This window comes from Saimiri boliviensis, chromosome 18 (assembly GCF_048565385.1).
Source record: "Saimiri boliviensis isolate mSaiBol1 chromosome 18, mSaiBol1.pri, whole genome shotgun sequence".
Lineage (NCBI taxonomy): Eukaryota > Metazoa > Chordata > Mammalia > Primates > Cebidae > Saimiri > Saimiri boliviensis.
The window spans coordinates 43,214,730-43,242,520 of NC_133466.1; the positions used below are offsets into that span (position 1 = coordinate 43,214,730).

At 38.3% G+C, this 27,791-nt stretch overlaps 1 protein-coding gene and 1 pseudogene across 1 annotated transcript in view; one reads left to right on the plus strand and one right to left on the minus strand.

Annotated features, from left to right (window-relative positions):
• LOC120361579 (transport and Golgi organization protein 1 homolog) overlaps window positions 1-27,791 on the minus strand; it is an 80,416-nt gene that overhangs the window by 19,716 nt on the left and 32,909 nt on the right. Inside the window, 18 exon segments of the mRNA XM_074389396.1 lie at window positions 1,348-1,485; window positions 1,649-1,749; window positions 1,851-1,918; window positions 1,994-2,029; window positions 2,135-2,195; window positions 2,708-2,809; window positions 7,815-7,953; window positions 8,130-8,220; window positions 8,312-8,382; window positions 9,284-9,404; window positions 9,504-9,626; window positions 10,299-10,403; window positions 10,575-10,646; window positions 11,651-11,761; window positions 11,844-11,921; window positions 12,172-12,260; window positions 13,708-13,729; window positions 17,542-17,673. Coding sequence (XP_074245497.1) covers window positions 1,348-1,485; window positions 1,649-1,749; window positions 1,851-1,918; window positions 1,994-2,029; window positions 2,135-2,195; window positions 2,708-2,809; window positions 7,815-7,953; window positions 8,130-8,220; window positions 8,312-8,382; window positions 9,284-9,404; window positions 9,504-9,626; window positions 10,299-10,403; window positions 10,575-10,646; window positions 11,651-11,761; window positions 11,844-11,921; window positions 12,172-12,260; window positions 13,708-13,729; window positions 17,542-17,673 — 1,660 coding nt within the window.
• LOC141582061 (prefoldin subunit 5 pseudogene) lies at window positions 20,454-22,457 on the plus strand (annotated as a pseudogene).

Below are 27,791 nucleotides of genomic sequence, written 5' to 3' on the forward strand. Positions count from 1 at the left end.
TAGTAATTATAAGTGGAAACATGTATGCCTCACAAACTATAAAGTTACTAACGCCAATACTGTTGATTCCTGAGCAATTCAGGGATTAGATGTGCTCATCCCCTGTTCAGTCAAAAACCCACGTGTAACTTTTGACTCCCCAAAACCTACCTACTAATAAATAGCCTACTATTCACCATAAGCCTTACCAATAACAAACAGTTGATTAACACGTTTTCTGTATATATATATATATATATGTATGTATATTATACTGTATTCTTACCTTAATAGAGTAAGCTAAAGTTGCTGAAATTTTAAGAGGCAATGTATGTACAATACTGTATTGTTTTTGTCTACACTGTAAGTATACAGGATCTGTTTACAAGGTGAATCATCTGACAGAAATGGCAGATAACTGCTGCTGCACACTCCAATCTATGGTATATATCAAAGCAATTCAACTTTTCTAGTAACATCATGACTTTGCTTCTTGAGAATACTTCCAGCATCACTAGTGGCATTTTATATGGGTTACCGGGTGTTATTGAAGGTTTATGTTATTGCACGCAACATAAAAAATACGCAAGAACTGTGAGAGATTACGTTTACATGAAGATGAACCTCGCATGTGTTTAAAGCGGATACTCGCCACACTTGAGCTCACTGCCATAGCAACAGGAGGTGACTATGAAATTATTATAGTAGTACATTGTATACTACAGCCAACTTTATGCATTTATTATTTAATACTGTGTCTTTACATGTGTTTACGTTTTCCCAATTGTGAATGGTGTCATGTATATCTGTGATTGTGTGTGCAAGTTTTGATAAACTTTTTAAAATAGATTTTTGTATATTTTACAATAGCATATGATAAAATAGACTGGTATCTACATGTATTTCATGCTTTCATGACATACCTAATTTTTTTAAATATTTCTAGGTTGTGTGGTTCATCGGTAAGTTCTTTCAAATTATTGCAAGTTCCAAAAACTTTCCAAGGTATTTTTTGAAAAAACTCTTGCATATAAACAAACCTGCACAAATCAAACCTATGTTGTTCAAGTGTCAGCTGAATTTGGAAGAGGAATACCACAGATATTCAATTTAAAGATAAAGGCTTACAATTCATAGTAAAAAAATTAAAAAAGAAAAACAATATAAGGACCTCAAGGGAAATAATAAATGCTTTCTGTTCTAAAACAGACCTTGCAGTTGAATACTTATCCACCAAGACAAATTAAGAAATTTTCTTTTCTATACTGGACAGACCCAAATTCTAAAGTGTTGTTTGCATTAGAATCCTCAAATAGAAGGGGAAAAGCCACCTGAAACTGTATTGCAAGGAAACATATGAATGCTCACCAAATTCACTTCTAGGCATATCTCTTCGACTGAGAGTAGCAGCGAGCGGTCTCACAGGTGGCTCCACTGTCAGTGGAGGGCAGCATTCTCCACCACTCACCGGGGGTGGACCAAAAGAGCCATTCTGGCTCAGAGGACCTATAGATGACAGCATCTTGTTATCATTTTATGACAGCCTTTTTTCCTTAAGTTCTTGCAATTATTCCTAGGGTATCACAACCATTACACACAGAAACAAAAGTCATTTGTACACATTTTACACCAAAAATAGCCTGCTGCCCTTTACAAGGTGCTCCCTTACCTCTCTCCGGACAGTTCTGTGTATTTCGTCTTCCCGGCATTGGTTTTAAAATCACAGGTTCTTCTCGCAGCATTGCCATCTTTTCCGTTAATTCTAATAGTCTTGAATATAGAGAAAGAGTATTTAAGAAAGACTTAAATATGAATCAGAAACCAATTCCTTAAGAGGTAATACTGAAAACACAGGCATCAAAATTACGTACTTGTGTCTCAAGTTGGTAGCTTCGCTTTTCTCTTCAGCTATAGCTCTTTCTGCAGCACGAGCTTTGAGCTATTGAAGAAATATATTCAAATTAAGTTCTAGGAGACCATGCACCAAATAAAGGAAAGAAACAAGAAATCTTACCCAGTTTTCATGAGCTTTCTTCTCATGGGTAGCGATCTGAAAAAGGTAATACATCACAAAATATGCTTACAGATTCATTATAATAACCTGTATTAATTATCAAAGAATTCTGGGCACTAAATTGGAGACTAGAATAATTACCTGGTTTTTAAATAACCGCTCTGTTTTCTGTAATTCATTCTCCATTTCTTCTATTCTCCTCCTAAGAATTACACTTGGCTTTATGAGTTAAAGCACAACCAAATAAAAACCCAAACAACATGAATATGTTAACACTTACCCTAACAACTGTACCCTAATAGAGCTATTTTAACTGTTCCTAAATATGTTTCTCAAATAATCCTGTTACCTTCCACTATAAACCTTCTTTTCCTTTTTTCATCTTTTAACTATATCATAAAAAAATTTCCTAATGTTAGGACTACTGGTTCTATCAAATGGCAAAATCACCTTAATGGCTTTTGATACATCATACAACAGACTGCCCCCCTCCCCGCCCCTACCCCCAGAACTGTTTGCATGAACCAAGTTCCCTTACAGTTTTGCCAGCACTGGTTATTTGTTAATACTTTTCCATTGGTTAACTTAAAATTTAGTTTTTCTTTTGTGTGAATTTATGTATTCATGTCCTCTAACCATTTATTTATGCTTTTGTGCCAAAAAAAACACCCTAGTTTCATTAGCCAGTGACACCGCTTTAGAGGGTGAACTTACTTGTAAGTTTTTACTTCCTCTGCAGCCGAACCTGCCTTTTCATCAGCAGCTGATAGCCTCTGCTCTCTTTCTTGTAGCTCATACTCTTCTTGACTTAATTTCCTAAGATAAAACTGGTTGTCAGTGAAAGTATTTCTCTTTTCCTCCTGTCATTCTGTCTGAATGCTCTATCAAAATGTCACTTCTGATTCTATTCTTAAAAATGCACAGACTATACAAAGTCATAGGAAGGAATTCAAACTGTCTTTTAGGATAAAAATCCAACTGTGGCCTGTTGATACATCACCTGCATTTTCTAATGTCTCATAATTCTTTCCTCACTAGTAAATAAATGTAATAAAAAAAACACTATGTGTCCCATGGGAAAGACTGTTGTGTTGAAATGATGAATGCTCACTTTTCTTCAATGCAGAAAGCCAGGACTGATCAACCTAACACAGTTAAGCTTATTAGGATAAAACAGGAGATAATTACTTCTCTTATTTTTAACCATGGGAAAACCACTAATTAATTTTCTTATGGGCTGTTTCTCAATCCAAGACTGGTACCATGATAAAGACAGCCAATGAAAGGGCTTTTTAGAACATGCCTTCTAACTGTACAGTTAACCACAGAACATTTTCACACTTCAGATATGGAGCTCCCCTACCTATTTCAAAGGAATCATGATTAAGCAGAGAGACAAATCTGAGTAGTGCCAATGTCTGTTGAACAGAAAAAGAATCCAAAGTGTCCTGTAATCAGGGTGCTATGTACTGAAAATTGGTTTTAACCTGATAAATTTCAAGCTCAAGATGTCAACATACTGTAACACACAGATTGTAAAGGCAGGAACATGTAATGGTTTAAAAGTGCTACTTGTAGTTACCCTTGTACTTCTTTACTCATAATTCCGATACAAAAGATACTTGAAACTTTTCTATAAATTGGAAACAAAAATAGAGGAGCTATAGTAAAAAGGGTTATTAACACCAAAGAGAAAAAAGTGTATGTATTCTTTTATAACTGCTCATTTAATATTTCAGCATATATTTTGTGAGTGGTTATAACATACTAGTTACCTTATAAGAGGCTAAGATAAAGGTTTGGGTATGGTAAGCACCACCTCTGCGCTAAAAGAGCTCACAGTTAAATGTATAAAAGGTGCATATAAGAATAGAACAATCCATCTCTGACTCTGGCTTAGGAGGAGATGTGTAAAAAAGTCTTAAAGAAAGATTCAAGAGAATTTTGCTTCCAAGAATGGATGAGTTAGTCTGCAAACACTGAAAATAAGAACATATGGACAAAAATATAAAGAATGTGCTTGAAAGCATCAGAAAGCTAATCAGGCAGTGAAGAAAATCCAGTAGAAAAAAACCACAGAATTATAAGGAAGTCTGGCATTTTAAGCCATTGTCCCTCAGGTTCATCCACACATTAAAGATAAGCCAGACATACACAAAGGTTGAGAACGACTTTCAACAGATCCCTGGGTTCAGAGAGACAAGAGGTGAGTTCAGGGCTGACAATGAGAAGGCCCCCGAGAAAAAGCCCTAGGCTTTGGGTTGAGACCAGAAAAGAGCTGCATACTTTGAGTGCTGAAGAGGCAATATAATGTCCTTTAAACAGACTAAGCGGTTTTTCAATGAACTTCATAGCTAACTGGAATAAAGTGATGACCACCTGCTAGAGGTAATCTCAAATCTTTTCTGTAGGATGATAACATCATCCAGGACCTCAAATTCCCCCTACAATTTTCATAAACAATGTTCACCACTCCATCAGAACCAACCAGGCATTTCATAAGACAAGACAATGTGATTGCAATCTAAAAGACAAGAGAAACAGACTCATAAGGGTTCCACATAATAGGATTACCACATAGATTTTGAAACAATTGTGCCTTACATATTGAAGGAAGTAAAAGTCATGATTATGTATTTCAGCAGAGGATCAGAAACTGTAAAAGTAAAAAATAGTAAGTGAAACCAAAAATAACTCAATTAATGATTACAGCAGATTAGATAACTGAGGTGAGATTTTAGTACACTGGAAGATAGGTCAGAAGAAAACATTCTCCCAAATTCAAGAGATGTTTATAACCTCAAGCAGCATAAATGCAAAAGAAAAAGCAGGAGGGTAGGGGTGGAGGGGTGATGACAAAACCCTACATGAGGCATCTCTCAATAAAATTGCTGAAAAAACAAAAAGAAAAATGACTAAAGGCAGCTAGGGAAGGCATGATGTATTTGAAAAAGAGAAAATAAGAATGATAATAGATTCCTCAAAGAAACTTTAAAACCAGTAGATAATTGGTTACCCTTAAAGTGCTGGTATTAAACAACTATCAAAATTCCATAACCAGTAGAAAGATCCTTTTAAGGTTGGGCACAATAGCTCACACCTGTAATCCTAGCACTTTGGGAGCTCAAGGCATGTGGATCACCTGAGGTCAGGAGTTCGCGACCAGTCTGACCAACATGGAGAAACCCCATCTCCACTAAAAAAAAAACCAAAAAACGAAATTAGCTGGGCATTGTGGTGCATGCCTGTAATCCCAGCAACTCGGGAGGCTGAAGCAGGAGAATCATTTGAACCTGGGAGGTGGAGGTTGCGATGAGCAGAGGTCGCGTTGTTGCACTCCAGCCTGGGCAATAAGAGTGAAACTCTGTCTCAAAAAAAAAAGATCTTTAAAATAGAGTCAAAATAAAGACATTTTCATACAAAAATAAACTCACTGAACCTGAATTCAGGTATATTCTTCAAATAGAATGACAGTGATCGCAAATGGAAGACTGAAGATGTAGGAGAATAAAGTATGATAGTAACTATAAATATGTATGTAAATTGAGTATCAGCAGGATAGCACTGTAAAACACAAAACATTTTGTGGTTTGAGCTATATAGAGCATTACAATAAATTACCATAATAACATTTAAGTCAGAAGGAAGTTAAAGCCCAGAATGAGGTAACTCTTCAGCCTGGTGTCTGGTGTGGTGGTTCATGCCTGTAGTCCCAGCACTTTGGGAAGCTGAGGTAGGCAGATCATGAGGTCAAGAGATTGAGAACATCCCGGTCAACATGGTGAAACCTTGTCTCTGAAACAAAATACACCTCTACTAAAAATACAAAAATTAGCCAGGCATGGTGGTCGGTGCCTGTAGTCCCAGCTACTTGAGGCAGGAAAATCGCTTGAACCAAGGAGGCAGAAGTTGCAGTAAGCCAAGATTGTGCCACCGCACTCCAGCCTGCCGACAGAGAGAGACTCTGTTTAAAAAAAAAAAAAGTAACTCCTCTATGAAGAAAGAGTTACTTTATGTCAGACTTCGTAGTTAAGTCCAAGATACCTACTGTGGCCTTTAAGGTAATCACAACAAGACAAGTAGAACAACTTGTAACCATCAAGCTTAAATAGAAAAGAGCAGAAGAATTTAAAATAATCTAACAATTCAAAAAAAGGAAAAAGGAACATAGAACAGGCCATCAAATAAAGAGCAGATACCAATATGTAGATTTAAACTCAAATATATTTTAGGAATTACATTTAAGAAGCAAATGAGTGCTCAGTCTGTGTAGCTACCTATTTATCTATGCTACTCACTCCAGAAAAGATTTTTAGGAGCATGAACATGTGAGTAGGTAGGTGACTGCCAGGCAGAAACAATAAAGGACATTTTTACTGCAGAAAAAACAGCACACATAAAGACAAAGAAGTTTGGAGTGGCATGGAGAACTGTTGAGTGTCTACAGTTCAAGAAGCAGCAGAAGAAACCACAGGAAGTGCACTTGGAGAGGCAGCTCAGGGCTAGCTGAGGGGAAAGTGGCCTCTGTACCTGTTACGGAGTATGGAATTGACCCTCAGGGGAATGGAGCATAATTGATAGATTTCAAGCACATAATGACATGGACAGACTTGTATTTTAGAAAGTTCAATCTAGCAGCTATAGAGACAATCAGAATTTGGAAGCAGATGTATAAGAAAGACTGAAGATAGATAGGTGATTAGCTAGGGGACTGGCATAAAAGATGACAAGAGCCTGTCCACCCCTGTGACTTTAGGGGTGGACAGCAGAGTACAAAACACACATGAAGACTGAATGAATGTTGTGGCACATAAATGGGTTAACTGGATCATGAAGAAAACAGTTGCCATTTAAGTAATTCACATTACTACTGGAGGCAGAGACGTGCTGTTTTTTAAAAAGGAATGAAATGAGGAATGTCTCTCTGAAGCAGGACAGGCATTTAGAGCTGGCCTGAGCAAAATCTGGAAAATCTAAACTGGCTTCTTGGTGAGTAAAAAATTAGAGAAAAAGTTAATGGTATAGTTTTAATGTTTAATGGCATACGGCAGTAGCAGACTAAGCATTTTAAAAGGTTAAATTTGTTTAGCAAGCAAGGTCTTCTCACACACTGCCATATATACCACAGAGTAAAACATAAGAGCAAACACAAATAGTAACTGCCACGGACAATCTATTTTTAGAGAATTCAGATGTTTTTGTGGAGATAAAACTTGAAATGAATTATAAAAATATAGTTTTCAAAAGATACCTAGCTCAAAATTTGAGATGCATATTTCAGAAGATTAGTATCTAAATACATACACCAAATAGTTCTATATTCAAAACTCCTCATCGTTGCCACAATTACATTTAGTCTGAATATTTGACTCTGTGAAGTCCAAAACTTAATGTACCTTTAGTAAGTAAAATTTCCTTTTTTGAAGTTTTTATTCTACTAAAACACATGTCATACAAATCACTCAGACTTTTTAAAGGAAATTACATAATTGACCACAAAGAAAGGAAAGTAAAATAAGTGGTGGAGCCACAGAAAAGCATGGACAGATCTTCACAAGAGAAGCACTTCCACAGCAGTAACTGTCAGGACCAGTCAATCGCTCTGCCTTACATGAGTTACAGGCGGCAGTTTCTGACAACTGGTTAGAAAGGAAAGAAAAATGCAGGTTATAAGAAGCAAAGCAGATAGGAAGAAATACAAATTTGTACTAATTAGACATGGAAAAATGTATAAGCAATCCTAAAAAAAGAAAATATTGTCTATATTAGTACACCTTTATTTAGACACATGACAGTGAACAGTAAATGATGAAAATCTTACTTTTGCAAAGCCATCTCCTTCTGCTGATACAGTTCATTCAGAATCTCCACCTTCTGCCTCAGGGTTCTGTACTCATCTTCCCGTCCATCTTTGGCAGATTGCAGTGAGTTGCGGTCATCTTCCAATTTCTTTATCTGGTCTGCAAAGGGTAAAACATTTGAGTTCTATGTGTGTGCACAAGAACTTGAGAACTTGGTTGGGGGTTTGGTGCTGAGAGGATTGAGAAGTATGAAAGCAGGAAACCACTCTTTATCTATCTAATGCAATTTTGCATTTTTCCAATACATAGCAATTTCTTCTCAAGAAGCAACCTACCTTCCAGGTTACATTTAGTGGACATGGAGGCTTTTAGCTTAACTTGTAAACATTTTAGATCCTCTTCAACTACCGATATTGCAGTCTGTGTCTAAAAATTACAGAAGAAAGAAGTATTCATATAAGGGAGACTCAGTGAAAGCATTCACAGGCACTTATGAGACTCTAAAAAAGGATTATACCCGAGAGACATCCATCATCTGCTTAATTTGATTTTTCATCTTCTCATTCCGGTCACCTAAAAAACAAAAGACTTACATTGCTTTTTCTTCCCTTGCATTTTCAATCTGTATTTTCTTGGCTTATGCAAAACTAAACAATTATCATGTTCAAACATTTAAAGAACAAACGAAAATAGAACAGGATTAGACTGACTTTTAAGAGAACTGCAAACCTAGATCCAAAAAGTGAATTCCCATTTGCACAATAAACATGTTATACATGCCATTCTTGAGCAAGAAGGAACATGTGAGATGAAGCTCTGTCTTCTATCTCAGATCTATCTCCACCTGGGCTTAGTAAGTGTCTCATTCAGAAACATTCCCTCCTATTCTCCTCCAGAATCTGCTATCAGGTGTGGTTTAAAACACTCACTATGTAAGCAATGTCCAACTTGAGAGACAACATCTAGAAACACTTTCCTCATCAGTAAACACTGCTACCGTATAGCTTCCACTCTCATGGCCTTAGTTTCTGGATCCAACCACCTCAGTACTCTTAAAACCAGTTGTGGTTTTCTCTCATGGCCTTAGTTTATGCCTCCAATCACCTTAGTACTCTTAAAACCAGTGGTGGGCCTTAAAACCAAACAACTCTTGAGATGACGAGTTTTAAAATGTTATCTCCACTCAATTGAGAAATACAGTTTCTACTACTGTATATGTTCAATACTTAGAGGTGTAAGACATGACCAGTACATCTCCTGTGCACCCTTCTAGTCTCAAGGAGATGTAAAAACAAAGTCAGTGTTCCTTGCATGCTCATCGCTATGCCATACTCTAGCAATCCACCTCTGCCCAATCAAACAGACATATACACAAATCCAGTGATATGTGTTAACAACTCTAAAGCTTAAGAGGAAATGCAACCAGATGAAAAGTAGCATTAGTGTACTTAAAGATAGGAAGGGAAAGGGGGTCCATCCTCCTTGAGACTGATGTTATCTGCCACTTCTCCATTTGCTAATTCATCTGAATCATTTCCTCCTTTATTTTGACCCTCGGATTCAGATTCACACTCTAATTGATTCAACTGTGTAATGCAATTTGTCAAAGCCTAGAAAAGAAGTAAAAGAGCATTAAAGTCTTTCCATTTTAGTTCAACAGATTTCATGATAATACACAATTAAGCTTGTATTCATGAGAATGCACTTACATTAATATTGTCATCCTTGTGAGTAAGAGCTACTTCCAAATCTTTCTGAGACTTCTCAAATGATTTGATTTGCTCACTGAGCTCAGCATGTAATTTTCTCCAGTCTTCAATTTCCTGCTGCAACTGAAAATTTAAAGCACAGGATTCCCACAGGTTAGGGCTTTTGCACTGGGGACAAGACCAAGTGAATGAGACAGGGAGGTAAGGAGCCATGCCTGTCCTTAGCCTGTCACTATGGGCTAAGACCTTGGTTAAGTAGGAGGAGAGAGTGACCCCAATCCTCGGAGCTGTCGTGAGAACATCAGAGCTGACAAGGAAATTGATCTTGTTTATTGCATCCTCCAGAAAATTATAGCCAATTCAAATAATTCACTTCCAGAAGGAACTGAAGGGCTCATCCTACTATCTCTCAAGTCTAGACTCCTGATCATGTAACCTTCCTTTAGCTAGTGAAGCAGTAACTACTAAAAGGAGGGTGATAAAATATCTAATTCTTAAGTCTAAAAAGTCAATCTATTACCCACTTAAGGCTACTCAAGTTAATAGTAACTGGTGTTTGACAAAACAAGACTAAACAGTCTGATGGGCAAAATAAATTGTACAGAACAGAAAAACCAAAACAAACAGAAAGTGTAAACCTATACTCAATTTTAGAAGTATAGTTTAAACTCTGTATATCTAAGAACAGAATCCTGCATGTACATTACCTTAAAAATAGATCTGAAAAAAGGTATTCATGTGATATGATACTGAGTTCTCTATTTTACATGACCCAGGACATGTACTTTTCTTTACCTGCTCTTTTTTCTTCTTAAGCCTAGCATTTTCTTCTTGAACCTGATGGCATTCAGACTTCACTTTCTCTTCACTAAGTTTAGCTTCATTAAGTGCAATCTGAATCTAATGCAAAACACTCCTATTAGTGAATTAATTCCAAAGAAAACCAAAAAAAGTTACTTTCCCAATGTAACATCACATAGTTTTCATTTTTTACACATTTTAGCACATGTCAAATTTTTGCTCCTCAATAAAACTATGGTATAGTTTTAATATCCTTATAGTCAGCTTTACCTCTGAAAATTCTGAAGCATTCATGGAAATATCATGTTTTAACTTCTCTATAGAGCTCTTGTTTTCTGATATCTGCCATGTAAAAACGGAACACAAAATGCATAACAGGATTTCAGTAGAAACACTGGGACATACACTAAAAAGAGGAAACATCAACCAAGTAAATTCCAGAGCCATCCTGTGTTTCAGGGAAAAGCAGGTTTTTCAGTTTTGCCCTAGGGAAAAATCAAGAACTTAAAAAGGTAAAGGAAAATAATCAAAGGTGTAAATATGGCATACACAACCTTCCTCATTAGAATAAAATGTGGTACATGGTGAGACTAAAAGATGAACAAAATGAAACTGAAAAAGCTTTCAAGTTGACCAGTTCAAATCAATGTGTTTTTTTTCCCCTTGGTGCAAGAGAGAAAAAAAATCCCCAAGGCACTTTAAAAATTCTCTTGCCTAAATTAAAAATGGTAGAATTGGAGTGAGAATAGGCAGATCATGCATATACAAGAATTCCAAATAATTTATGAAGATCCTGGCTCCTCAAGGGGATGGTGCATAATCCTTCACTTTTTAATGGTGGGCTGCGTTACTAACTTCCTTCCAAAGAGTACAACAATGCAAAAGGTTAAAAAAAAGTAATTTTACAGTGAAGAAATCTGGCAATACTAAGCTCCGTCAGGTCGTCAAGATTAATAGGATGTAGGATTTATGGGAACCCTCTTTACTATCTTTGCAATTTTTATGTCATTCTGAAACTATTCTATTAATAAAGTAAAAAGGTTATACTGGAAAAAAAAACTTTGCAAAACAAAACGCAAGGACTGTTCAACTGGGTTGTGGTTTCCTAGTTGCTAAACATGTTTTGGACGACAGAGCCAAGCAATACAACAAGTACCTAGTCCTAGGCCCGTAAGAGTAACTTCTTGTGTAAGTACTTAAAATCCCACAAAAACGGACAGAAGTAGGTTCAACTTCCCTGACTCACACTCTTACTTCACAGAACACTGTGGAAAATAAAAAGTTCAAATCCATCTACAGAGTTCAAAAACCAAATTATTAGTAACACCTAGCAGCAAAACTCTTACCAAATCCTGATTCTTGACATTCTGTTCTCTCTCAGATTCTAACATAACACGAAGATTTTTAGCTCTGTCACCCAGAATTTCATTATTTTTTTCAAGTGTCTTGATTTTATCCTACAAAAAAGATATTAAGATTAGTTGTATTCATTAATTTTTACTTTTGTTTTAAAATGTAATCCCCAAAAGAAGTTTTTACCTTAAATTTAATGGCTTTATCAGAGAGAATCATATTTTGTTTCCTGGTTTCTTGAATATGTTTCTTTGATTCCTCGATCTACAAAAAATAAAGCATTCAGAATCCAGAAATACAAAGTATTGTGCTATTGGAACTTACTTTGAAGTGACTGACCTCTTATAGAAGAAAACAGTACTTTACACACATGATTGCTTAAGCTCTGGATTGTTTATAGGAATTAATGGAATAATAAATATTATTTTAAAATACCATAGTAACTGAACTATAAGACAGGTGAAAAATCATTCAAGCTGGGACCATGGGAAAAAAAGCAAAAGAATAATTATACCTTCTGCTCATAATTTGACAATTTCTGTACAAGTTCTGTATTTTCTTTCACAATAATCTTCACCTTCTCAGAAATCTGCTGTTCGGTGACTGAAAAAAGAAAATATATAAGGTTATTATGATCACTAAATGAAACTGAATTACCCAATGTATCAGCAGAAAGACATGTTATCCGGCAGTATGAGGAAAAAGAACTTCTTAATATAACTATTATGGTTTTGAAATGTGATATGGTTTGTATTGTGTCCCCACCAAATCTCAAGTCAAATTATAGTCCCCAATGTTGCAGGTGGGGCTTGGTGGGAGGTGATTGGGTCATAGGGCTGATTTCTCAAGAGCGCTTTATCACCATCCTGTGGTGCTGTTCTTGTGACAGTGACTGAGTTCTTGTGAAGTCTGGTTGTTTAAAAGTGTGCAGCATCTCCCCACTCACTCTCTCTTGCTCCTGCTTCTGCCATGTAAGACGGCCTGCTCTTGCTTTGCCTCCTGCTATGGGTAAAAGCTCCCTGAGGCCTCCCCAGAAGCAGATGCCACTATGCTTCCTGCATAGCCTGCAGAATTATAAGCTAATTAAGCCTCTTTCTCATAAATTACCCAGTCTCAGGTATTTATTTTTTTGAGACAGGGTCTTGGTCTGTTGCCCAGGCTGGAGTTCAGTGGCACAATCTCAGCTCACTGCAAACTCCACCTTCCAAGCTCAAGCAATTTTCCTGTCTCAGCCTCCCAAGTACTTGAAACCACAGGTGTGTGCCACCACACCCAGCTAATTTTTGTATTTTTTAAAATAGAGATGGAGTTTCTCCATGTTGCCCAGGCTGGTATCAAACTCCTGAGCTCAAGCAATCCTCCTGCCTCGGCCTCTCAAAGTGTTAGGATTACAGGCATGAGCCATTACACCTGGCCTTGGGTATTTCTTCACAGCAGTGTGAGAACAGATTAATACAAAAAGCAATCTGCTAATAGGAATAAGAATGTAAAAATATTGTTACAATTTAAGAAAAATATAATAAGAACCTTTATTTCAATGAGAGTCTAATTTAAATTTATTTCGAAGATGGGAAACCCAGTAAAATGTTATAGATCAATATTCCTCCCTGCATGAAGCATTTTTTCTTCTCAGAAAATGGCATCACTTCAAATATGTCATTTGCAAAGAGAAACAGAAAATATAAGCATGCTGATTTATATTTATAGTCCTGAAATTATCTACTTAAATAAATATTTAATGTACTAAATCATTAGCACAGAAAAACTGGTCACATGTAATAAACTAGTACATCAGTGTTTACAGTAAATCTGCCCCCAGTGAAACTAATCTCCCTACTCCCATAATCTGTTCCTCCTCATCTCCTATCTCAGTTGGTAGCATCACCATTTATTCTATCATCCAAGCTAGCAACCTAGGAATAGGAAAGTTTTCAGAAGCTGTAAGTCACTCAGACATCAGAAGTCACTAAAACTACTTACATATAAAAGCCATATCAAACACCAGTACAGAGGGAATAGTACAAATAACAAAACAAACCTAAAGATTTACCTTGATATACTCTACTCTTTGCCTAGAAAAGAGAAATAAAAATTAAATTGTATGTCAAACATTTCATTAATAGGTGTATACAGTTCCTAACACAACAGTTGGAATTATAACCAAATGGGACTTTAATAACAGTTTGCTTTGGCATAATAAAAGATTAAAAAAATTAAAAAGGTTAAAAAGCATTTCAAATTTAACCAGTAGTGATATGTTGCAGTCTGACAGACAAAGCACTAAGATAAATATCTTACTATGCCACTAAAGAAATGTTTACATATCTAAATGAACACCAGTCTTATGAAATGAGCACTTAACTTGAATAACAGAAATGGCTAATATTTTTATAATAAATATATTAACGTTTTATTTACTCAAAGTCACTTATTTGACAACTCCAAAGAACCAAAATGAAATCTAAAAACATTGACTGCTCAAAAAGACTCTGAGGAAACAAAATTAAAGGTATAATCTTCGTACTAAGATACACCTCTTTTGCTTTCCAGAAAATATCTCAGAAAACCTATTCAAAGTTGACTACTGGCTGAACTTAGAAACAATTCTATTAACACTAAGGTAGATCATTTGACTTTCTTAGACCACTAAAAACAGTGCTCATGAACCTGACAGGGAAGGGAAGATTGCTAGAGGAAAATGCACAAGCAACAAGAGAAATGACAACTATCATCTTCCTAAAAGGGCAAAACCCAAATCATCCCCCAAAGACATCACTAAATTATGGGACAATGAAAGCCAAGCAGTAACTAATTTTTAAAAAAGAGTATTACTACATTTCTTTGCAGCCCAGAACATATTTATCCCTTTCAAATGTTATAAATGGTGATGAGATACTAACACCAGTTCACAAATCAACCATAATAATCTCACTAAATTAATATACTGTTTACATAATACACTGTATAATATACTATTATTATATATAGTAATTAATATACTGTATACATAATAATTACAGTATCTAAATCTCACTTAAAATACTATTATTATAGGAATATGCATTCAGAAATTTCCAGCATGGAAAGAAATTACTATCTCTCTAAAGGCCTTGTTAATGAGAGTAAACTTTCTGTGCTCCATTTCACCCAAACTAACAGGCAAGCAGAGACCAAGATTCCAAAACTCAAATGCTGTGGCTGAGGAACAGCAGTTAGGACAGAGAGTCTATATAACTTTCTGAAAAACAAAAAAAGGTGTTAGTTTTTTTTATTAATAAATAGGAGAAACAAGAATGGAAAATGGAAAATGTTTTCACTTTTTCCCCTTCCATTTACCCTTTGATTCTCCCTTTTTATTTGAGAAAAAGGCCCGTGAGGTTGGAGAAAGCCTCACAGGAAAAAAAGACCCTTCTTTATAAGTGCTTTTACAATAAACTCTGAAACCAGAGAAAAATTATTAACAATGATATATGTGATAATAATTATGAAATCAGAAAAAGAATACTTAGTTTTAGGAAGACTTGCATTCAATAATTTTGGCCATTTTAACTGTTAAATTTCAATCAAAATTTTTCGTATCTGCAAAGCTCATTTATACAAAATAATCTTCTCCCAATTATGTTAAATAACATATTCTCCCAAATATGTTAAGCTAAATACAATACAGTATAATCATAAGTATGTACAAGTATGAGTATATACACTTATATGTACATATGTTTAAGTCTGAAAGACAAATTCTGCACAGAAGACTAAAAGATTAAAAAAAAAATTACTGGTGTGTCTTTGCACATGATATAATCTGCATTTCCAAATAAAAAATATTTAGAGTAAAGTGGTACATAATCAAATCAGAAACACACATCTTTTAAAAACTGAAAGCTTACCTCATCTAGATAAAAGAATTTTTATCATTTTGTTGTATTTCCTTGCAGCATTTATTTTGTGTGTATATTTATGATACACAGTTTATCTACATGTTAAAGGCTTAGTTTCTACTTTTTTTCTACTTCATGTTAAATTGTGAGTATTTGTTGTGCTCCTGTTTTTGAATTATATAAAGCAGACTAATGTCACATTATATGAACATAAAATAATTTAACAATTTTCCTACTGTGAATCACAGTAGGTTGTGCAAAGTTTTCTTTAATAAATTCTGTTTAATAAATTTAATAAATTGACTCTAATAAATTCTGTTCCATTGAATGCTCTTATGTAAGATATTTAAAACTTTTTTTTTTTTTTTAATACAGATTCTCTCTCTTGTCCAGGCTGGAGTGCAGTGGCACAATCTGCCTCCCCAGTTTAAGCAATTCTGTCTCAGCCTTCAAAGAAGCTGGGATTACAAGCTTCTGTCCCCACATCCAGCTAACTTTTGTATTTTTAATAGAGATGGGGTTTCATCTTGTTGCCCAGGCTGGTCTCAAACTCCTAGCCTCTTGTGATCCATCTGTCTCAGCCTCCCAAAATGCTAGGATTACAGGTGTGAGCTACCAGGCCCAGCCATGAAAGATATTTAATATATGAGTGGTTCTTTCTTTTCTTTCTTTCTTTTTTCTTTTTTTTTTGAGATGGAGTTTCGCTCTTGTTACCCAGGCTGGAGTGCAATGGCGCGATCTCGGCTCACCGCAACCTCCGCCTCCTGGGTTCAGGCAATTCTCCTGCCTCAGACTCCTGAGTAGCTGGGACTACAGGCACGCGCCACCATGTCCAGCAAATTTTTGTATTTTTAGTAGAGACGGGGTTTCATCATGTTGACCAGGATGGTCTCGATCTCTTGACCTCGTGATCCACCCGTCTCGGCCTCCCAAAGTGCTGGGATTACAGGCGTGAGCCACCGCGCCCGGCCTTATCTTTTTTTTTTTTTTTTTTTTTTTTTTGAGATAGAGTCTCACTCTGTGGCATGGGCTGGAGTGCAGTAGTGCATCTGGCCTCACCACAGCCTCCACCTCTCAGGTTCAAGTGATTCTCTGCCTCAGCCTCTCGAGTAGCTGGAATTACAGGCGTGCTTTTTAGGAGAGATGAAGTTTCATCATGTTGGCCAGGCTGGTCTCAAAATCATGGCCTCAGCGAGCCACCTGCCTTGGGCTCCCAAAGTCCTGAGATTACAGGTGCAAGCCACCGTGCCCAGCTGACTAGTTATTTCTTTTGGATAGATTACTAGACATGATATTAATACAATATAAAAGGAGATAACCATTTTAAAAACTCTGACACACATCATGAAACTACTTTTCAGGATGGCTCTAAGAATTCCCAATTCTACTAACAGTGTACATGTGACTTATCTAATTCTTGTTTTTCTTTCCTTTTTGAGTTGAGATAAAGACCCAACTAATTCTTATTATTTAAATGTTGATATAAGGGACATATAAGTTGAAATTTTCCCATTGAGATTACACGTGTTATCTTGTTTACTTAAGAATTTATCAACGCAAGGGCTGAACACAGTGGCTCACGTCTGTAATCTCAGCACTTTGGGAGGCCAAGGTGGGTGGATCACAAAGTCAGGAGTTCAAGACCAGCTTGGCCAAGAGGGTGAAATCCCATCTCTACTAAAAAATACGAAAAAAAAAATTAGCTGGGAATGGTGGTGGGTGCCAATAATCCCAGCTACTCAGGAGGCTGAGGCAGAGAATTGCTTGAACCCAGGAGATGGAGACTGCAGTGAGCCAAGAGCTTCCTGGGGAACAGAGCAAGACTCTGTCTCCGAAAAAAAAGAGAATTTACCAAGACAAAAAATACGCCAAATTATTTTACAGGTTTAGCTTGAATTAAAAGCGTTAATTTCTGTTCATGTTAGTAAATAAAAAAGAAACAAAAGGGCTACAATTATAAAAGCATACTTTAATTTATGAGACATAGTATACATTAATTTACTCACAACAAGGATAGTTCTCCAGAAGAAAACAGCCACTGAAGCAATTCCCAAGAAGGCAGTGATAAGTACAGGTTTCCATGGTAGTCCATAAAAATCAGGCGTAGGCTGAACATCATCGGGCAATGTAGAAACTAGCTGAAAAGGGCATGTTAGAAATAATGAGAAACCTTAAAGAAACTTAAAGTAGTCACAAAAGCTCATCCATAGAGACTCGAAAACAACTCTGTCAGATACCTATCTCCTCAAAAATCTTGTAGCTCTCACTGCTTCAAGAAAAATAGGACACTGGGAGTCTTATACTCGTTGCTTGGCTTGTAGTGTTTCGAAGTATTATGAGTCTAAATGTCTTTAGGTTGAGCATGTATTTCTAGTTTGCATTAGGCTGATATGATATGTTATCTAAAGCACAGCTAGAATCTTTCTGGATCATACCTTTCTCGTGAATAAGTTGGTTTTTGTTGCTTAAGAAAACACATAAGACAAAAAACCTTAGATATACAAGTGATCAACTTTTTATGGCTAAAAATAAAACGAATATTATGGTAATGAATACCACAAAGAATGTGCTATTCCTTAGATTTACAATCTTAAATCAACTCTTACATAAGCAAACAAATGCTGAGCAAATTATGAAAGCTCTTGATAACTGATCTACATAAACTGCTTTAAATTTAGTGCCTTAATTCTAAATGTTTCATTGAAGACAATGCATTAAACACCTGTCTGCTCTGATGTTTTCACCGCCCTCTACAAATACACTAGCAAACTGGCCCCATCCCCCAACAGAGCCGCGGGCTATAGTGAAAAGGCCTGTAGACTGTGTTTTGATCATGACTGTACACCAGAACATAAAGTGCTGTCATTTTGTTAGGTACTCAATTAAGAAAAATAGTGATGAAACCTCAAACACACTTCCACCTGACTCCCTAAACAGCATAAAACGTCTTGCCTTTCTCGGACCTGACACTCCGTGTCTCCTTTGCACAGACAATCAGTGCAGCCACTCTGCTTAGACTTCGTCCACCCGCCTGCCACAGGCGGGGTCCCTCCCTGGGAATGGGGACCGTCACCTCCAGCAGCTTCGCCATGAAGGCTGCATAGAGCACCGACGGGGTCCCAGAAGTTCCCAGTCCCCCGGGGAGCAGGGATAGAAGATACAGTTGGCAGGTACTAAGTCCATTGCGTAGAGCCGCTGAACACAAGCAACACTTCCCTGCGGAAGGGCACTGGGCCCCTGTGTTTCAGAGCTTCCTCCTTCGGAAAGTGCTAGAAAAGGCCGGCACCTCCGCTGTAGGCCGCCTATAAAACACGTCATCAGGCACCGCCCCCGGCGCACGTCACCGCACCTGAGGAGCCGGCCCGTGGGGGCGGGGCTAGAGTGGACGGAACCAACTGCTGAGGGAGCAGGGGTAGAAGAGCAAATAGAGCTGGAGCGGAAGAATCCAAGTAAAGAGGCAGGGGTGACTGGTGCTTCCACCAGGAACCTGTGATTTAAAAAGCCCAGAGTACACCATGGAATATTACGCAGCCATCAAAAACGATGAGTTCACGTTCTTTGTAGGGACATGGATGAACCTGGAAACCATCATTCTCAGCAAACTGACACAAGAGCAGAAAATCAAACACCACATGTTCTCACTCATAGGCGGGTGTTGAACAATGAGAACAGTGGAACACAGGGAGGGGAGCACTACACACTGGGGTCCGTTGGGGGGAAATGGGGGAGGGCCGGGTGGGTGGGAAGGTGGGAAGAGATAGCATGGGGAGAAATGACAGATACAGGTGAGGGGACGGAAGGCAGAAAACCACACTGCCATCTGTGTACCTATGCAACAATCTTGCATGTTCATCACATGTACCCCAAAACCTAAAATGCAATACAAAAATAAAAAAATAAATAAAAAGCCCAGAGTGAGGAGACCAGGGAGCTACCCACAGGAGGATTGCGGGTGGCAGCTGGGTAAATGGAGAAAGGCAGGCCTCTCGTGCCAGCCCGGAGCTGGCCCTTCCTGTCACAGTGTGGAAGGACCACCACTCAGATGTGGTGCCATTGCCCTGCTCGGTCTTTCTGCCCTGCCCACTCAGTCCTCTGCTTACTGTTCCACCTCCAGGCCTCCATTGAACATGCCCTCTTACATTCTTGCTGACACTGTATTAAAGAGCCTTACCCAGGAGTCATGTCATTGTGTCACCTCCCCCCCATGCACATGGGTTCAGTTATGGGTCTCACTTTTTATTTTGGATGGAGGCTGTGGGGAAGAGGAGGGAGTCTCCCTGTGTTGCCCAGGCCTGACTCAAACTGACGCTCAAGCCATCTGAGAAGCTGAGACTACAAGTGGCCGGCCACATCTTAAGGTTATATGGCTTGTGGAAAAGAACAAGAATAATGAATAGCATGGAAATCACATTCCAAAACTTGAAGAAACTGGGGGAATTTGATGTGTGGGGGAAACAGATGATATCTGTAGATAAAGATACCATTCTTAGACCTTTAAAGGTCTAACTTTGGCCAGACACAGTGGTTCAGCCTGTAATCCCAGCATTTTGGGAGGCCGAGGCAGGCAGATCATGAGGTCAAGAGATGGAGACCATCCTGACTAACATGGTGAAACCCCATCTCTACTAAAAATACAAAAATTAGGTTGACATGGTGGCGCATGCCTGTAGTCCCAGCTACTTGGGAGGCTGAGGCAGGAGAATTGCTTGAACCCAAGAGGCAGAGGTTGCAGTGAGCCGAGATAGAGCCACTGCCCTCCAGCCTGGCAACAGAGCAAGACTCCATCTCAAAATAAAAGAAAAAAAAGGCCTAAATTCAGCTCGGAGGAACAATCAAGCAAGAAGAAACAGGAAAACCCTGAGAAAGAAGAGAAATGAAGGGTGCAATGTGAGAGGAGAGTGGGATCTATAATCACAGAATGGTACTGGCCCAAGAATGCAGACAGATAACAGAGCAGAATAAAAAATCCAGAAATAGACCCAACTGTACTGGAAATTTCAGATACAGCAAGTCAACTGGGGTAAAACAGTTTTTAATAAGTGATATTGCATATCTAGATAACAAAATGGAAAATGATAAGATTGGATCTTTTTCTTATCATTCAGAAATTCCAAGTGAATCAGAAACCTGAATGTAAAAAATGAAAACAAGTAGTAGAAAAAATTGTGTGAATGTCTCTATGTATTGTGTGAGTGGGGAAGACCTTCCTAATTATGTATCAAAATCCAAAAGCAACAAAGGAAAAGATTTGTACATTTGATTACAGAAAAACAAAAAAACTTGCCCAACCCCAATCCACAAAAATTGCAAAGCAGAGTTGGCAATGATAACCTAGGAAAAAAATATTTGTAACATATTTTGAAGGATTAATATTCCTAACGTATAAAGGGCTTTATATAAAAGAAGATAGCGGCCCGCAAATCTAGAGAAAAATGGGCTGAGGAAATGAGCAGATCCCATGAAAAGAAATGCAAATAATTAAAAAACATATAGAAACATGCTCTTCCTCACTCATAAAAAAAGAAATACAAATTGAACCTTACAATGAAATACAATTTCTCACTTATCTGGGCAAGATTCAAACATTTGACACACACTGTAGGTGAGAGAATGTGGAGGAAGCAGGCACTCGCATTCTCTGCTGATTTTTATATAAAATCATACAACCCCTATGATTTGGCCGCATCTTCCAAAATAACTTGTTTATTTACCTACTGACTCAACAATCCCACTTCTAAAGATCTATCTCAAAGATACTGGGGACCTAACAACAAATGCTGGAAAAAATATATGCACAAAACTGTATTATTCGAGCATTACTTATAGCAAAAGACTGGAAACAACCAAAATGGGCATCAATGAAGGACATATTGAATACAATGAAGTATACTGTGAAGCTATAAAAGAAAATAATTTTATATACTGCTAGGGTATGGTGTCAGAATACATTTTTTTAAAAGGTAAAGTAGAGGTCTATCTTCAAGTTGAATAAGTCTACATTTATCTAAGAAAGTAAGAATTTTTCCTTTACAGCTTTGAAGGAAATATGACATTCAGTAAGTTATGTGTATTTAAAGTGCACAGTTTGATCATTTGGCATATGAACACACCTGTGAAACCATCATCACAACCGACATAGTGAACCTCCCAAAGTCTTCTTATTCCCTTTGTAATCTCCTGCTTCTTTTCATCCTTCCCTGCCCCTCAAGCAGAATTTCTGTTCTAGTAGATTAGTTTGCATTTTGTAAAGTTGGATATGTATGTAATAATGCATGATTATATTATATTTTCTTTAGCCTCTCTCATTCAACATAATTTGAGATTCATCCACATTGCTACACGTATCTATAATGGTTCACTTGTTTTTATTGCTGAGTAGTATTTCATTGCATGGGTGTACCACAATCTGTTTATCTGTCACCTATGGATGGATACTTGTTTTTTTTCCCGTTTTAGGCTTTTAGAAATAAAACTGCCAAGACTATCACGGAGATGAATCTGCCACAGCTAGAAATGCTGAAGAACCAGCTGGACCAGAAAGTGGAGTTCCTGTCTGTGTCCACTGCTCAGTACAAGGTGGTACAGACGATGTAGAAGCCAAAGACTAAACAGGCTGAATAAGAGCAACGAGGGAAGAGAATTACTCATCCCACTGACGAGTTCTGTGTATGTCCGTGAGAAACTGCATGATGTGGAACATGTGCTCATCGATGTGGGAACTGTGTACCATGTAGAGAAGATAGCTGAGGATGCCAAGGACTTCTTCAAGAGGAAGACAGGCTTCCTAACCACGCAGATGGAGAAAATTCAGGCAGCTTTCCAGGAGAAGTACATCATGAAACAGGCTGTCACGGAAATGATGAGCCAGAAGATTCAGCAGATCACAGCCCTGGGGGCAGCTCAGGCTACTGCTAAGGCCTGAGAGTTTGTTGCAGAAATGACACAGAGGGACATCCTTTGGGTGTGGCTTCCTGATGCCAGTGAAGGGAAGGGTCTTATGTTTAATGCCAATAAATGTGCCAAAATAAACTGTCAAAAAAATTGATCTACAAGTCTTTCTATGCATGTATAATTTATTTTCACCCAGGTAACTCTCTCTTGGGTAAGTGTTTAGGAGACAAATGGCTAGATCATATGACCAGTATAGGTTTACCTTCTTGAGAAACTGACAAGCTGTTTTCCAAGATAGCTGTACCACTTCATAGAGCTATCCCCACCAGTAGTGTATGATACTTCCCGTTCCTTCATATCTTCTCCAACACATGGTATAATCAGTTTTTTAAATTTTAGCCATTATATTAAGTGTGTAGTGGTAACTCCTTATGGTTTAAACTGATGTTTCCCTGATAATTATGCTGAACATGTTTTAGTGTGCTTACTGACTTATATCTTCCTTGGCAAAGTATTATTTCACTGTGTTACATTTTTAGATGAATTTTTAGAGTTCTTTATGTATTCTGAATACAAATCTTTCATCAGATACATACTTTGCCACAACTCTTTCCCAGTGTGTAGTTTACATAAGTGTATTTTGAAGAAATGTTTTTATTTTGATTAAGTCCAAATTATCAAATTTCTCCTTTATGAATCATACTTTTAATGTCAACTGTAAGAAATCTTTGCCTAATCCAACTTCAATAAAATTTTTTTCTTAATTTTTCCTAGAAGTTTTATAGAAGTTTTTAGGTTTTACATTTAAGTCTACAACCTGCTTTGAGTTAATTTATGTAGATGATGTGAGGTATGGCCCAATTATTGCTTATAAATATCTAATAGTTTGGGTACCATTTGTTGAAAAGACTTTCTTTTCTCCATTTAACTGTCTTTGCACCTTTGTCAGAAGTCTATTGTCATACATGTATAAATCTATTTCTGGATTTTCTATTTTGTTCCAATGGCCTATTCATCTGCTGTCCTAATTACTAGAGCTTTATAATAAGTCTTGAACTTACATCATGCTTGGGCTATTCTAGGTTCTCTGAAATGCAGAATTAGTTTGTCATTTAAAAAAATCCTTCTGAGATTTTAATTGGGGTTATGTTGATGCAAGTGATCAAATTGGGGAGCTTAACAATATAGGCTTCTGACTCATAAACAAGGTATATCTCTCCATGTATGTAGGTCTTCTTTAATTTCTATCAGCAATATTGTACCATTTTCAATGCCTATGTCTTACACACTTTTTGCCACATTTAGCCATAAGTACTTCATATTTTTGATACTACTGTACATGGAATTTAACTTCAATTTCCAATTGTTCATTCCTAGTATATATAAATACAATTGCTTTTAGAAGTAAATTTTTATCTAGCAACCTTACTAAATTTAGCACATCTAGATTTTTTTTTTTTCACATTCTACCAGATTTTATGCATGTTGACTGCAAAAAAAGCCAATTTTACTTCTTTCCCAATCTGGATGCATTTTATTTCTTTTTCTTGCCTTAGTGCACTGGCTCCTGCCTTACAATGTTGAACAGCTGTAATGAGAGTAGACACTCATTTCACTTCTGGATATTGGGGGAAAACAATCATTAGCTACAAAGTATGACGTTCATTTTCAGTTTTTCATAAAACTGATTTAAGTTCCATTCCTAGTTTGTTGATATATTTATTGTTTTTTAAATTACATAGTAATCAATTTTAGATTTTTTTCAAAGGGGTTTTACTGTGTTTATTGAAATGAACATATGGATTGTCTTTTTAAAGTTTGTCATTACGGTTAATTTTACACTGATTTTCAAATGTCAAACAAACTTTGTATTCTTGTTATAAACCCATTTGGTGATAGAGTATTTTCTTTTTATATATTGTTGGATTTGACTTGCTAAAGTTTATAGATTTTTTAACAATTTTTTTTTTTTTTTTTTTTGAGACGGAGTTTCGCTCTTGTTACCCAGGCTGGAGTGCAATGGCGCGATCTCGGCTCACCGCAACCTCCGCCTCCTGGGTTCAGGCAATTCTCCTGCCTCAGCCTCCTGAGTAGCTGGGATTATAGGCACGCACCACCATGCCCAGCTAATTTTTTGTATTTTTAGTAGAGACGGGGTTTCACCATGTTGACCAGGTTGGTCTCGATCTCTCGACCTCGTGATCCACCCGCCTCAGCCTCCCAAAGTGCTGGGATTACAGGCTTGAGCCACCGCGCCCGGCCAACAATGTTTATGAGAGATACCGGTCTGTGGTTTTCCTTCTTATTTGTCTTGTCTATGCCTTGTTTGGATATCCTGGTAATATTAGCTTCATAAATCATCTGGGAAGTTATTTTCTGCTCTTCAGTTTAATAGAAGAGTTTGTGTAGAATTTTTATTATTTCTTCCATATAAGTTTAATACAATTCAGCAGTGAAGCCATCTGGGCCTGGGGCTTCCTTTGTGAAGAGTTTTTTAGCAATAAATCCAATGTATTTATTTATCATTTTGAGATGGAGTCTCGCTCTGTCACTCAGGATAGAGTGCAGTGGCATGATCTTGGCTCACTGCAACCTCTGCCTCCCGGGTTTGAGCAGTTCTCCTGCCTCAGCCTCCCAAGTAGCTAGGATTACAAGTGTGTTCCACAACACCTGGCTATTTTTTTTGTATTTTTAGTAGAGACAGGGTTTCACCATGTTGGTCAGGCTGGTCTTAAACTCCTGACCTTGTGATCTACCCACCTTGGCCTCCCAAAGTGCTGGAGTTACAGGCGTGAGCCACCACACCCAGCCAAATGCAATTTATTTAATAGTCATAAGTTTATCTCTTTCTTCCTGAAAGAGCTTTTGCAGTCTGTGTCTTAGAATTTCTTCATCTAAACTGTCAAATTAGTTAACATGTTACTAATAATATTCCCTTATTATCATTCTAACATCTGAAGAGTCTGTGGTGATGTCTCTCTGATTGCCGCTATTGGTATCTTTATCCCATCTTTCCCTGTTCACTCTGGCTATTAATCTCAGAGAACCAGGTTTTGGTTACATTGATTTTCTCTCTTTTCCTTTTGTTTTCTATAGCATTGAATTATGCTCTTTTCTTCATTATTTCTTTTCTTTAGCTTAATTGAGGATTAGTTTGCTCTTCTTTTTCTAGTCTCTTATGGTGGAAAACAAAGTCACTTATTTGAGACCTTTTTTTTTCTAATAAAGGTAGTGCTATACATTTCCCCCTAGTGCTTTGGTGACACTGCACATATTTGACATATTTGTTTTCATTTTCATTTTTTTTTTTTTTTTTCTTTTCTTAAGACAAGGTCTCGGGAATGCTGGGAAGATGGCCGCCTAAGAACAGCTCAGGACTTCAGCTCCCAGTGAAAGTGCAGAGGGTGAGTGGACGCCGCATTTCCAGACGAACTCTTACTGCCCACAGACCAGGAGATACCCAGGCAGAGGGGTCGCCAGCGTCGCAGTCCCAGCCGGTGCGGCTGTTTTGGCCCCCGTGGGGCTGATTCCGCCTGCGCGGCTGCTGTGACCACGCCCTGTTGCTGCGGTTCTCTGTACAAAAGCCACTGGTCTGGGAGCCCTCTTAGCTGGCGAGCAGAGCCCTGAGACAGCAGAGTTGCCCATTCATCTGAAACAGCGAGTCAGGCCAGGAGATTCCTAGGCAAAAAATCCTCCAGGAGCCGGCGCCGCAGTTCGAGCCGACTCCGTGAGTCGCAGCACGGGAGATCCCGGCGCCTTTTCAACAAGCGACTGGAACGCGGGGTCGTTCAACTTAAAAGAAAAGACTCTGAGTCAGGGAGCCAGGTGATCAGGCTCGGTTGGTCCCACCCCTCCACCCCCAACAACAACGAAAACAAAAACAGTAATTGGAAACCCTCTGGGTTGAGCCCTTCAAACCAAGCACAGCTGAACCGGGACGGTCCGGCTCCGTGGGGGAGGGGCTTCCGCCATTACTGAGACTCTCCACCGCTACGGAGGCAGGCCCCCGTTGCCAAGGCAACCCACCTTTGCCGAGGCAACCTGCCACAACAGAGAGAGTCTGCCATAACAGAGGCGGGGCCACTATTGCCGAGACAGTTCTAACTACACCCATATAAACAGGACTGCAGGGAAGAGCTCAGGGCAGCTGGGCGGAGCCCACAGCAGCTCAGCAAAGCCCCTGCGGGCAGGCAGTGGCTAGGCGTGCTGCTAGCTGGGCGGGTCAGACCTGAAAGAAAAATCAAAAAAGGCAGTAGTGCAACGGAAACTCATAAAGCTCCAACTCCCTGGGACAGAGCACCTGGGAACAAAAAGTGCTTTATGAGTTCAGCAGCAGACCTAAACATACCTGCCCAGCAGCTCTGAGCGAACAACGGAGCTCACAACTCAGGACTTAAGCCCCAATAAAAGATAGACTGTCTCCTCAAGTAGCTCCCTGACCCCCATAGATCCAAAGACTCACCTCATAAAGGAGAGAACGGACTGACAGTAGGTGAGCATCCTTCTGGAACAAAGATAGGAGAAGAGGAAACTGGCAGCAACCCTTACTGTTCTGCAGCTGCTGCAGGTGATCCCCAGGCAAGCAGGGCCTGGAGTGGACCTCAGCAGTCCTACAGCAGAGGGGCCAGACTGTTAGAAGGAAAGCTTAAAAAAAAAAAAAAAAAAAGAAGTAACTTCAGCATCCACGAATTAGAAGCTCACTCAGAGACCCAATCTGAAAAACAGTAATTACAAAGACAACAGGTGGATAAACCCACAAAAATGGGAAGAAACCAGCGCAAAAAGGATGAAAACTCCCGAAACCAGAACACCTCTCCTCCTAAAAGGGATCACAACTCCTCACCAGCAAGGGAACCAGACCGGATGGAGAAGGAGGGTGATGAAATGACAGAATCAGACTTCAGAAGGTGGGTAGTAAGAAACTACAGTGAGCTAAAAGAACATGTTCTAACCCAACGTAAAGAAAATAGGAACCTCGAAAAAAGATTGGACGAACTTCTAACGAGAATGGACAGCATAGACAGGATTATAAGTGAATTGATGGAGCTGAAAAACGCAACACGAGAACTTCGTGAAGCATGCACAAGCTTCAACAGCCGAATTGACCAAGCAGAAGAAAGGATATCAGAGGTCGAAGATCAACTCAATGAAATAAAAAGAGAAGGCAAGAACAGAGAATAAAGTGCAAAAAGGAATGAACAAAATCTTCAAGAAATGTGGGACTATGTGAAAAGACCTAATCTACGTCTGATAGGTGTACCTGAATGTGATGAAGAGAATGAATCCAAGCTGGAAAATACTCTTCAGGATATTATCCAGGAAAACTTCCCCAACCGAGCAAGGCAGACCAATATTCAAATCCAGG